The following is an 11,108-nucleotide window of genomic DNA, read 5'->3' as shown; positions in this document are numbered from 1 at the left end:
TCTGGGGGATGGCTTGGGAGGAGAGGGAGCTCTAGGGGTTTGGCTGAAGAAGGACTTTGGCTATAGCTGTCTCCATGCCTGGTGGGGTCAACCCTCACCTCTGCCTGTGAGCTGAGCAAGTGTCTTGGCTTGCACCGTTACTGGACTCCCAGGGGCAGCTGCTACACACCTCACTGATCTCCTCTTTCCTGACTCCCTTCTGCACATCCTGCTGCAAAGTTGGGAGCAGGGAAGAGTTCTAGGTGACCGAGGCTAGCAGCATGTCAACCAAGGCATAGAAAATAAAGCCCATTTCCCTAGATGTGCTACCAGGAAGGAAATGGCTACAGACAGCCACAGTCTTCTTTAGGTGTGGCTGGCCCCTAGGAAGCAAACTTGCCCCCCCATTGATTGGACAGACCCTGTAGCAGCTGGTGAGGTTAGCTCACTGCTGAGACATTTCAACGTCTGCTAGGGGGTGGTGGACCTCTCTTCTTTGTCCTTCCATGGCTGAGATCCATGGGATGAGAAGTGGGGTCTCGGGATGGGCATTCAAACATGTGACTGTCTCTAGCACCCCAAAGGGCCTTCGATGAGCCAGACGCCGCCATCACCGAGCTGAGTACCAGGAGGAGAGCAGGGGAGGCAGGAGATGGCTACCACGTGAGCGCCCGGCACCTCCTCTACCCCAGTGCCCGCATCACGCGCTTCCCTGTGCCTAATGAGAAGGTGCCCTGGGAGGTGAGTATAGTTCTTGTGTGTATGCCAAGGCAGGAGGTGCTAGGCTGCTGGGGAGAAGAAGAGACCCTCCTGTGATCATGGTGACCTCCACCCACTATAGCCTCTGGTCACCTGAGCATTTGACAGGTGAGGGAACTAAGCAAGGCATGCAAATCACATGAGCCATACAGCCAAACTGTGGGAGGGGCCAGGGACAGTGCTGCAGCTTCTTACGTGCTCCAGCTATCCTGTCCCCCTTATTCTTGACTCTTTGGTCCCCAGGGAGCAATGATCACCCCCTTTTTGAGTGGCAGGCATAAAAGAGAGACCTCTACAAAGAGACAGAGATAACGGCATGAGGGGGGGGGGGTGTCACCTGCTTGTCTGCTTGCCTGTTGCCATTCCCTCCCCTAGGCTGTCTCTCAGTTCTTCTGGAACGTTCCAGGCTGCTGCTTACTTCTTACCTTTTCTTTTCTACTCGGAATCTTTTTTACCTCCAGGGGCCCACGTAGCTCCCCACCCAATCCTGGGAGGGGTCCACACCATCCATTTGCAATGCTCTGGCTGGCTCCATTAGACTATTTGTCTGGAGTCTCCTCCTCAACTCTACCAGGGCTGGGGGGTGGGTACTCAGAGCTAGCTTGCCTGGGAGGAGGGTGAAATTCTGAGGAAATTCATTTGCTTTGTTGTAGGCGGAGTTTCTGATCTACGACCCTCCCTTTTACACAGCTGAGAATGACGTGGCTGTCACAGACCCAGTGGGAGAGTGAGTGGCCCTTTCTCCACAGGGACCCCACAATTCACATGGGGCAGGCCCAGGCGTGCTCTGCTTCATCTTCCCCAGGGACCTCAAGGCACCTCTTCTCGCCCTGGGCACAAGTCATCCTGACAGTGGATTTGAGCTGTGGCCAGAGACCCCTCTGGAAGGAAAGGCCTGAGGTTACTGAAGTTGGGCCACCAGTAGAGGCCAAGCCCCTGTCCCGCTGTGTCTCTACTCTTGTCATAACCTCCCTCTTATAGGGACATGTCCTCTTGCTTGCCCCCAGCGCGGCAGAACCTCTCTCTAAGATCAGTTACAATGCTGTGGATGGACTGAGAGATCGTCGCAGCTTCCACGGATCCTATGTGGTCCAGCACGGGCTCCCCTTGTGAGTATGCTGAGCCTCTGCTGGTGTCAGTAAGCTGGCCTTTGTGGGGTATTCCTTTCAGAGCAAGCTGACATTTCTTTCTGGTAAAAGCACACAAGAAGCGGAAAGGAAACTCAACTTGTGTCATCCCCTCAGAGCTTTTCTTTGTACCTTTCCTGAGAAAGCTCCTGGATCCACCCTAGCAGGGTCCCCAGCGCATGGGTTTGTTGGTACCTGGGGACTTTGACTCTTTTTTTTTTTTTTTTAAGATTTATTTATTATGTATGCAGTGTTCTGCCTGTGTGTACACCTGCAGGCCAGGAGAGGGCATTAGATCACATTATAGATGGTTTTGAGTTACCATGTGGTTGCTGGGAATTGAACTCAGGACCTCTGTAAGAGCAGTCAGTGTTCTTAACCTGTGAGCCATCTCTCCAGCCCCTCGGACTTTGACTCATGGTTGGAAAGGCAGGGACCACAGTCAGGTGTGAGGAGAGCACTCTGCTGTCCTAGTGTGGGGCTGGTGGGCCTATGTTGGGGTAAACTGGCCCAGCATCTCTAGCAAGTGACCTGTAAAGATCGCTCTGCTTCCAGATGGGATGTGGCCAGCAGGGGGAGCAGTGGAGTAGAGGATGCTAAGGGGCTTGAGGGAAATGGGAGGCTGGTGTTTTGGGGGAACGTTTGGAACAGAGTGGGCTACTGTCCCTTGAGCCAGAGGCTGTACAAGGTGGCAGCAGGGGGTGAGGTGGCATGAAACAGACCAGGGTTCAAGCCTGGTTGTCTGCATGATGGGGCTGTGACACATGGGAAGAAGAGTGCTTAAGAAGGAATGTCAGTTGTTGGGTGAGTGACAGGGAGGAGCTGTGCTGAAATGACAAGTACTATCTGCTGTTGTGACACAGGAGTGGAGACAGATGCGCAGGAAGGACCTGAGAGGGCTCAGGATGGTCCTGCCTGTGTGTGTGCGTGCCCATTGTGACTTGGCCTCCCCTGCCCAATGTCCCTGCTCCTAACCTCTCTATCAGATGCAGTGGCTAAGTGAACCCTTTCTAACCTAGGAACCCCATGGGCCGTACGGGGTTGCGTGGACGCGGGAACCTCCGCTGGTTTGGACCCAACCATACACTGCAGCCAGTGGTTACTCGGTGAGCGCCATGCCCGTCATTGGCACGTGGCTCCAAAGATGCCCCCACCCCGACATGTTCTGAGGGCCTAGAGGATGGCCTTGGTACTTGGTACTTTGTGAAGCCTGTGGAAAAACACAGACTTGGATCCTTTTTGAGAAAACCCAGGCTACTGCTTTTCTCCTGGAGGCTGTTTAGGTTTCTTGGAGTGATCCCTTAGCCTTACTAGGCGGCTGATAAAAACTATCTAGAGCTAAAGAGAATATGTTACAAAACAAAACCCACCCACAATCCCACTGTAATGTTAGCATTTGGAAGGTTTCCCACCAGGGGATATGTGCAATTCCATACTCTTAAGACAGCCTTGCATGCTCACGTGTTCACCCCTCAAGCTTTTACATGTTTCCAACCCTGGGTCCTGCCAACCTCTGGGCAGGTGCTGACTGGCTGTACTTGGGGGGTCCTTTTGGGGTCCTAGCCCAGGCTGAATGGAACTCAGCAAGACACTGGGTTCTCCTGGCAGTGCCAGAGAGCTGTGGCCCTGGGCAACTGGGCCAAAGACTGGGGATGGACTTTCTCCCTGTGGCTCTGTCTCCATTTTGCCTGGGGACTAGGCAGAATACTTAGGAAAGAGGGAGGAGTGGGGGGGTGGGGTGCATGGGGAGGAGGAGATGGGGGTAGGGGTGGGGGTTGAGGCTGTGGGGGAGGCAGCAGTGGGTCTGAGGCTGCCTCCAGACCCAGCCAGTCCCTGCCAACTGCTTGGCACGAGGGCACCTGTGGCTCTGAAGGTGTAAAATGGGTCCCCTGTGTAGGTGGAAGAGGAACCAGGGTGGAGCCATCTGCCGAAAGAGTGTAAAGAAGATGCTGGAGGTGCTGGTGATGAAACTGCCGCACTCTGAGCACTGGGCCCTGCCGGGGGTAAGCCAGGCACCTTATCTGTCCCATTTCACTCAGGGCCTGAGTACCAGCCTCCCACAGTCACTGGCAGGGATGGAGGCAGGGTGACTGTCCCAGCCTCCCATCACCTTGGGTGAGTTAATATGGTGTGGTGCCTTTTCAGTGCTCCCTCCCTGGCTTCCTTGCAGGCTCGCACTCTGGTGCATCCCAGGCCAGGCTTCCCTGGGTGGCAGAGCTCAGTGCAGGGACAACTCACAGGGGCTTAGATGTGGATTGCCTCTCTCTATCTCTCTCTCTCTCTCTCTCTCTCTCTCTCTCTCTCTCTCCAGTCTGAGTTGAGCCTTGAAGGCAGAAGGGTGCTGTTTAAGGGTTAAGGGTGGGATGTTGCACAGGCCTTTGGCTCAGGAACAGTAGCTGGCTGCAGGGCTGAAGGAGAGCGAGAATCACCTACGCCCTCTGGTAATGACAGAATTGGGGTATAGGGGCCCAGGCCATTCATGCCAGTGTGACTCCACATGCTCATTTTTTCCCAGATCAACTTGTACTGTCCCTAAGTCCACTTTAAGGTAGGGGTCAGGGCACAGACTCTTTTTTCTTTCTTTTTTTCTTTTTTCTTTTTTCAAGACAGGGTTTCTCTGTGTAGCCTTGGCTATCCTGGACTCGCTTTGTAGACCAGGCTGGCCTCGAACTCACAGCGATCCGCCTGCCTCTGCCTCCCGAGGGCTGGAATTACAGGTGTGCGCCACCACGCCCAGCCAGGGCACAGACCCTTGTCCTGCCGGGAGGATTTAGACCAGCTTGGCCTTTGCTGTGGCACAAAGCCTATATAATACAGCCTATCTGGCGATACCCTCCCCCCTGCTCCCGCCCACCTCGTCTGCCTTTGTCCCATTCCCTGTGTCTGTGATTTTTCCCCAACTCAACAAAAAGCTGTCCTGCTTTTAAGACCTCTCTCTATGCTCATGGTTCAGTGGCTGCTTCGGTAGGGGCACATGCCCTGTAGTGGCACGGGCCAGTGGTGTAAGCCAGGGTCTTCAGGCTAGAGGGTGGGTTGCAAGGCCAGGGCAGCATCCAGGCCTTCTGGATGCTAAGAGCCTAGTGGCAGGAACCAGGCAGAGGGGACTGGGAGCAGGCAAATAATTATAGTGTCTGTCCCTCTGAGGCCAGGATGGTGAAAAGCAGTGATAGGGCTCAGCTGTCTTCATGGAGTCACAGTGGCGGTCCCCGTCCCTCCTTAATTCCATACCCCTGCTCAGGCTGTGGACTGCTGACGTAGATGGTGGGTCTGGCTAGTGTCACTCAGCCGGCCAGCTGACTCTGGGCTGACAGACACTGCCGCCTTCAGCTTTCCAGGGGACTGGCTGGCTGCCTGCGTTGGGCAGGTGGCCAGAGGAGATGGGCTCGTGGGTTGCCTGGGCTCCAGTTGGCGTGTCTTGCTGACCTGCCTTCACTTCTCTGCTCAGGGCTCTCGGGAGCCAGGGGAGATGCTGCCACGGAAGCTGAAACGGGTCCTCCGGCAAGAGTTTTGGGTGGCCTTTGAGACCTTGTTGATGCAGGGTACAGAGGTAGGGTCCACCCCCTGTGTGTTGAGCCCTGCATGCTGAGTTCCAAATGCTAAACCATGTTGTTCTGAATCCTTAGACAGGGCTTTGATGCTAACTTCTTTATAAGACTTTCCACTCTCCCTAGTCAGACTGGGTGGCTCTCTGTACACAGACATGTGTGTTCCTGGGCATGGGCCATGAACAGTTTATGACTTGCTTTTTTCACAGCATCTGAGAAGCTGTATTTAAGTCTGGATTTACAAATTAGTCTCTGTTTGTTGGAACTAATGTATTGGTGGATATACTGTGACCAATTTCAACATCCCTCTGGGGGTTAGTCCAGCTGTTCTGTGTCTTAGAAAGAAACAAGAGTGACGGCTGGTGATTCCTGTTGTTACCTGGAAGCTCCTCAGTTTTGGATGGCATCATTGGCACAGTGCCTCACTAGACACCACTGCCTTCTCTCTTACAACTTAGAAAAAAGTAATTTCTTTTCCTACTAGAGTAAAATTCACATGACATGAGTCTGGAGTGACTCTGTGGATAAACACATGTAGAAACAGGGTTGGAATGCCTGCACCTCATCCTCTTTGAGAAAGCTCAGGCCACGCCCCCTACAGCACCCCTCTCCCAGACTGTTTCCTGTAATTACTCTTTATTACCACTAGGGCACTGGACAGACTTTGTCCAGAATGAACAATCCCCTCACATTTATACACTCCTAACACTCTAGTTCTAAAACAAAACAAACAAACAAAAAAAGAAGCCCCCATTCCCCAGGGCAGACATTTGCCTTTGTCTCTGGGATTGTAGTTCTGAACTCTCGTTTTGAGTTGGGGCTGTGTAGCGCTGGCCTCTGCTGTCTGGGAGAATTCTCCCTGAGCAGAATCCTTGAGGAGGAGAGTGAGCCATGGATACCCAGTACAGGCAGCAGGGTACTATGCTGACTTGAGCCAGAAGCCAGGAGTAGGGTCAGGGGACTGTGTGTGTGGGGGGGCTTGAGACTGGTCAGGGAAAAAGCTTGTCCTCAAGTGGGATAGCCAGGCATGTTCAGACCCCGCCCCAGGAGGCCCTTCCTCCCTGTGGAACTGAGCTCCTGCAGGGGGGACTGTGGAGTCGGCTAGCTTACCCCTGCCCTGGCTTCCAGGTGTACAAAGGGTACGTGGATGACCCAAGGAACACAGACAATGCCTGGATCGAGACGGTGGCTGTCAGCATCCATTTCCAGGGCCAGAATGATGTGGAGCTGAAAAGGCTGGAAGAGGTATGAGGACCACCCCCCAGAGAGCAGGGAGCACAGTGGAGTGCTCCAGACATATCTCAGGGCTCTCTCCATAGCGGTCTGCTTGGGGCCTCGAGACAGAGCTGGGTCTCCCATGGGTGGGAGGCTAACATGCAGATTCTCATCCTGAAGGGACCAAGGGGGCGCCAGGGAGAGGCCAGAGAGCCAGAGTAGAGGCTGAGCAGTGGGCCTGTACCCAGGCCATTCAGTGAGCTCTGTGTTAGTTATATTGCTGTGACCAAATACTTGGAAAAAAAGCAACTTGAGAGAGGGTCTATCTTGGCTCATGGCTGGTCATGGCTGGGGAGTCATGGCAGCGGGAGGCACGAAGCAGTTGGCCACATAGTGTCTGTAGTCAGGAGGCAGATATGGTAGCTGGCAAGCATCTCAACATCTCTTTCTCCTGTATCCCAGAATCTCATCTCAAGGAATGGTGCCACCCACATCGGGAATGGGCCTTCCTCCCTTAGTCCCAGTCTAAACAGCCTGTCATGGACTTGCCTGGATTTGTCTCCAAGGTGGTTCTAGACCCTGTTAAGGTGATGGTCTATATTAACCGCCACCAGAGGACTTGAGGACCATGTCTAGAGAGAGGCTGGCATGGCCTCCTCTGCTCCCTGTGCCCTCTGTATGGACATCTGTCCGCAGGCACTGGGCATAGCCCGCCATTCTGCTGGTTTAGAACTAGACCGGGAATGGTCCACTCTGTGAAATCCAGGTGGCCAGGCAAAATGAAGGCCTCTGGGTAAGGTCATATCTCTCCATTCACTTGGGTCTGTAGGACCCCACACAGCCAGCTCAGGCTCCTAGAGCAGGCGATCCTGTGTCATACGGCGGGCATGGGCGGGAGACAGTATTGTAAGCTGCATTGGCCCCTGCAGCCTGAGGATCAGGGCTGCTGGGTAGATGTAGACTGCTGTCTGTCCTTGCAGAACTTGCACACCCGGGATCCAAATGACTCAACCTGTGGCCTGGGGATGGCTACCGAATGGCAGGTGGTGGATCGGCGTATCCCCCTGTATGCGAACCACAAGACCATCCTCCAAAAGGTGGCCTCGCGGATTGAAGCTCACTTCTGACTGCCAGTTCTGGTGGAAGCCACACCTGTCACACCTGGTGGCAGGTTGGGGATACTGGATTGGGGTAGTAGGTTGTGGGGCTGGGTTGGGTGACCACAGGGATCTTAACAAGTCCCCAGAGGTGCTATCTTGAAAGCCACTTCTGCCACCACAGGAGAGTTACAGGATGAGGCCTGATGCCTATGTCCTAAGGTAGCTACCATGCCTTGACTAGGGCTTAATGGGGCCCTTTCCAGCAAGATGCTGCCACTACCCATAAGCCTGACTGGAAGTGCTACCTCTGGGACAGGTGCTATGCCCTGAAGGGACCTTTCTCCTCATTGTGGGAGCTTCCTGTCCTAGGAAAGAGGCTGGGCCTCCTTCACAAAAAGACACTGTCTTCATGGGTCCCAGCTAGTGCTGGGCCACAGGCATTGGAAAAGGCAATGTGGGCTTTGAGGTAAGATGCCTCTCACTCCCAGACTTCAGAAGTACTCTTTTGAAGGCACACAGGCAGGGGTGTCCCCCTCCCCCAGCTCCAGCTGACCTGCCAGTCACAGAAAATACTAGAAGATGATGGGGGCACTGTGGCATGGCCTCTAGAGGAAGGTGCCATAGGGAATGACACAGGGTAGGCAACTCAGGTCCTGACTCAGGTACTGGCTACGAGATGAACTCTGCAGCCAGGGAGGGGTGGGTGATGCTGGGGTTGAATGGGATGGGACAATAAAGAACTGGCATGATCACCTATGTGAAAATCGATCTATCTTGGAAAAGCTTGGGACTCAACTTGGATCACCGGGAGCAAAGGGAGGCAGGAGAGCTCTCGGGTAGCTGGGGCCTCTTCTGGTAGACTGGGGGACACATCCTAAGCCACTGAAGACAGCTTGGTTTCCCAGACAGTTGATGTCCCTGGCTCCCAGAAAGGAGGCCTAGATGCTCAGAGGGAAGTGATCTGCTTGGCATCTCCTGCCAAGCAACCAAAGGGCTTCTGGGAAGTGACAGGTAGCCAAGTGAGGGCAGCTATGTGGCTCCATGGGAGCTGGAGGGCACAGTCCTAGGCTGTCTCTTTCCCAGTTCAGGCTTCCAAACAACGCAGAGAGGCAGGAATTCTGAAAGACCCAGGGTGCCCTGGAGATCCAGGCATTCTGAGAGAGCTGGGGATTCTGGGAGAAACAAGGATTCCAGTGTCCCAGAAGAGACCCACTCTGGCCTAAACTGTTGAGAAAACAGTGTCTAAAAAGGTAATTGGCTCTAGACCACCTTGTGTCCTGAGTTTGAGTCACTGCATGAGCTAATAGCATGATGGTCAGGATGGGGGTGGGGCGAGCATATGGGAGCAAAACAAACCAATCACATGTCTACCAGCTGAGAGATGCAGGTCATGGTTTCCTTCAATGGTACCTCCACAATGACTTAAGACATGCTCCCCCTCCCATCATTCAGTCCCACTGCCCAAAGGTTCCACCAGCTTCCAGCTGCACTGTGCTAGGGGTGAGGCCCCCAACATCCAAGTTATGAACCCAAACCACAGTCCCACGCCTAGGCAGCATTCATGTCTGCATTTATCTTGGTTAGCTAGTCATGTTTACTGATCTGAGAACGCACCCCTCCCTTCCTCGAGACTTTTCCTCCTGTGTGCAATCACCTCTTGAGGGATTTCACCTGGGACTGCCGCGGCTGCTGCTGCGGCTGCTGCTCTCTTAGTACGAAGGACCCGCTGTGTTATTGTGTGTGTGTGTGTGTGTGTGTGTGTGTGTGTGTGTGTGTGTGTGTGTGTATGAGTTAAATCCGCAGTCCCTCGCCCTCGACTCGGTACCGAGATGGTGCGGGCGCCACACCTTGGCTGTCCTGGAGTCACTTTGTAGACCAGGCTGGCCTTGAACTCACAGCGGTCCGCCTGCCTCTGCCTCCCGAGTGCTGGGATTAAAGGCGTGCATGTCTTAAGAGCACTGGCTGCCCTTCCAGAGCTCCTGAGTTAAATGCCCAGCAACCACATAGTGGCGCACAACCATCTATAAAGGGATCTGGTGCCCTCTTCTGGTGTGCAAGCGTACATGCAGATAGAGCACGCATATACATTAAATAAATACATCTAAAAGAAAAGAAACGACACTGTTCACCAGTGAGAAGAGTGACCAGCACATGTGGCCATATAGACCGCACTTTTATCACTGTGGAGTTAATGTTTTTCCCTTTGATGTCGACTGGTTTTGAGAGGTGTGTGGACACCGTGGGACCCTGAAGGACGTGACTTGAAACGGAAAGCTCCCCTATGTGGTAAGCAGAGAGAGAAGGGGACCATCTCAGCCAAAGGAAGCTGGCATGGCTGTATTAACATCACACAAGGTGGATTTCTAGGGATACACACAGGACCAATTCACAGCGGTACACGGTCGGTTAGTGGCGAACCCATGCAGTCAGAACATAGGGGTTCAACTCTGATGGGGCTGGGGAGTTCAGCAGGTAACGTGTTTGCTGCACACAAGTACAAGAAACTGAGTTCAGATCCCCAGCACCCATGTTTTAAAAAGTGAGGCATGGCAGCTTGTGCCCGTAATCTCAAAGCTGGGGAGCTGGAGACAGGACTCCTGGGTCTTGCTGGCCAGCTGGACTAACCAAACTGGGGAACACTGGGTGAAGTGAAAGACGCTGTCTCAAAAACTAAGGTAGAGACTGAGAAAGACACTCAACATCAAATTCCAGTCTACACATGTACACACATTTGTCCACACACACATTCATGTAAACATACATATAAACACACAGCCCCCCTACACACACACACACATGAAAGGAGCAGACTAATCTATAAATTTAAAAAAATTTATTCTTTGATGTTTTATTTCAGCCAGCTGGTGGTGACACATGCCTTTAATCTCAGTACTCTGGGAGGCAGAGGCAGGCAGATCTCTGTGAGTTTGAGGCTAGCCTGGTCTACAGAGCAAGATCTAGGATAGCCAGGGATACACAGAGAAAGCCTGTCTTGAAACAAACAAACAAACAAACAAACAAAAAACAACATCCCTTAAAAACATTATTTTATTTATTATTTGTGTGATGTATATGTGTGCATGTGTGCACCATACCTGACATGTGGAACTCAGCAGACTTGTTTGTAGAGTCAGTTCTCTTCTACTTTTATTAGGATTCTGGGACTCGAACTTAGGCCATCAGGCTTTCACAAGTGCATTTGCCCCCTGAGCCACCTTGATGACCCTAATCTACAATTATAATTAGGAATTTCAATCTCCACATCTCAGTAATTACTAGAGCAAGTAGGCAAGTTGGTGATTCCAGAAACTTCTCTGTAATGTAGCCATCAGTCTCCATCCCATAGACACAGAACACCCCACTGAGCAACAGAACACATGCTC

At 52.9% G+C, this 11,108-nt stretch overlaps 1 protein-coding gene and 2 non-coding genes across 3 annotated transcripts; all 3 read left to right on the top strand.

The window, feature by feature from the left end:
- Positions 1-2,692: 2,692 nt before the first annotated feature.
- Positions 2,693-6,996, top strand: LOC127195781 (transient receptor potential cation channel subfamily M member 2-like). The gene is made up of 4 exons (XM_051153344.1): positions 2,693-2,971; positions 3,763-3,868; positions 5,311-5,412; positions 6,539-6,996. Exons 1-4 carry the CDS (start codon positions 2,892-2,894, stop codon positions 6,659-6,661), a joined length of 411 nt encoding a protein of 136 aa, XP_051009301.1. The 5' UTR covers positions 2,693-2,891; the 3' UTR covers positions 6,662-6,996.
- Positions 3,822-3,880, top strand: LOC127196039 (Z6 small nucleolar RNA). Its single transcript, XR_007831439.1, has one exon. It is a non-coding gene; the product is annotated as a Z6 small nucleolar RNA (small nucleolar RNA).
- LOC127196038 (Z6 small nucleolar RNA) lies at positions 5,282-5,354 on the top strand. The gene has a single exon (XR_007831438.1). It is a non-coding gene; the product is annotated as a Z6 small nucleolar RNA (small nucleolar RNA).
- Positions 6,997-11,108: the final 4,112 nt, after the last annotated feature.

This window comes from Acomys russatus, chromosome 11 (genome assembly GCF_903995435.1).
Source record: "Acomys russatus chromosome 11, mAcoRus1.1, whole genome shotgun sequence".
In the NCBI taxonomy this organism is placed as follows: domain Eukaryota; kingdom Metazoa; phylum Chordata; class Mammalia; order Rodentia; family Muridae; genus Acomys; species Acomys russatus.
This window is presented reverse-complemented; position numbering and strand designations above follow the sequence as displayed.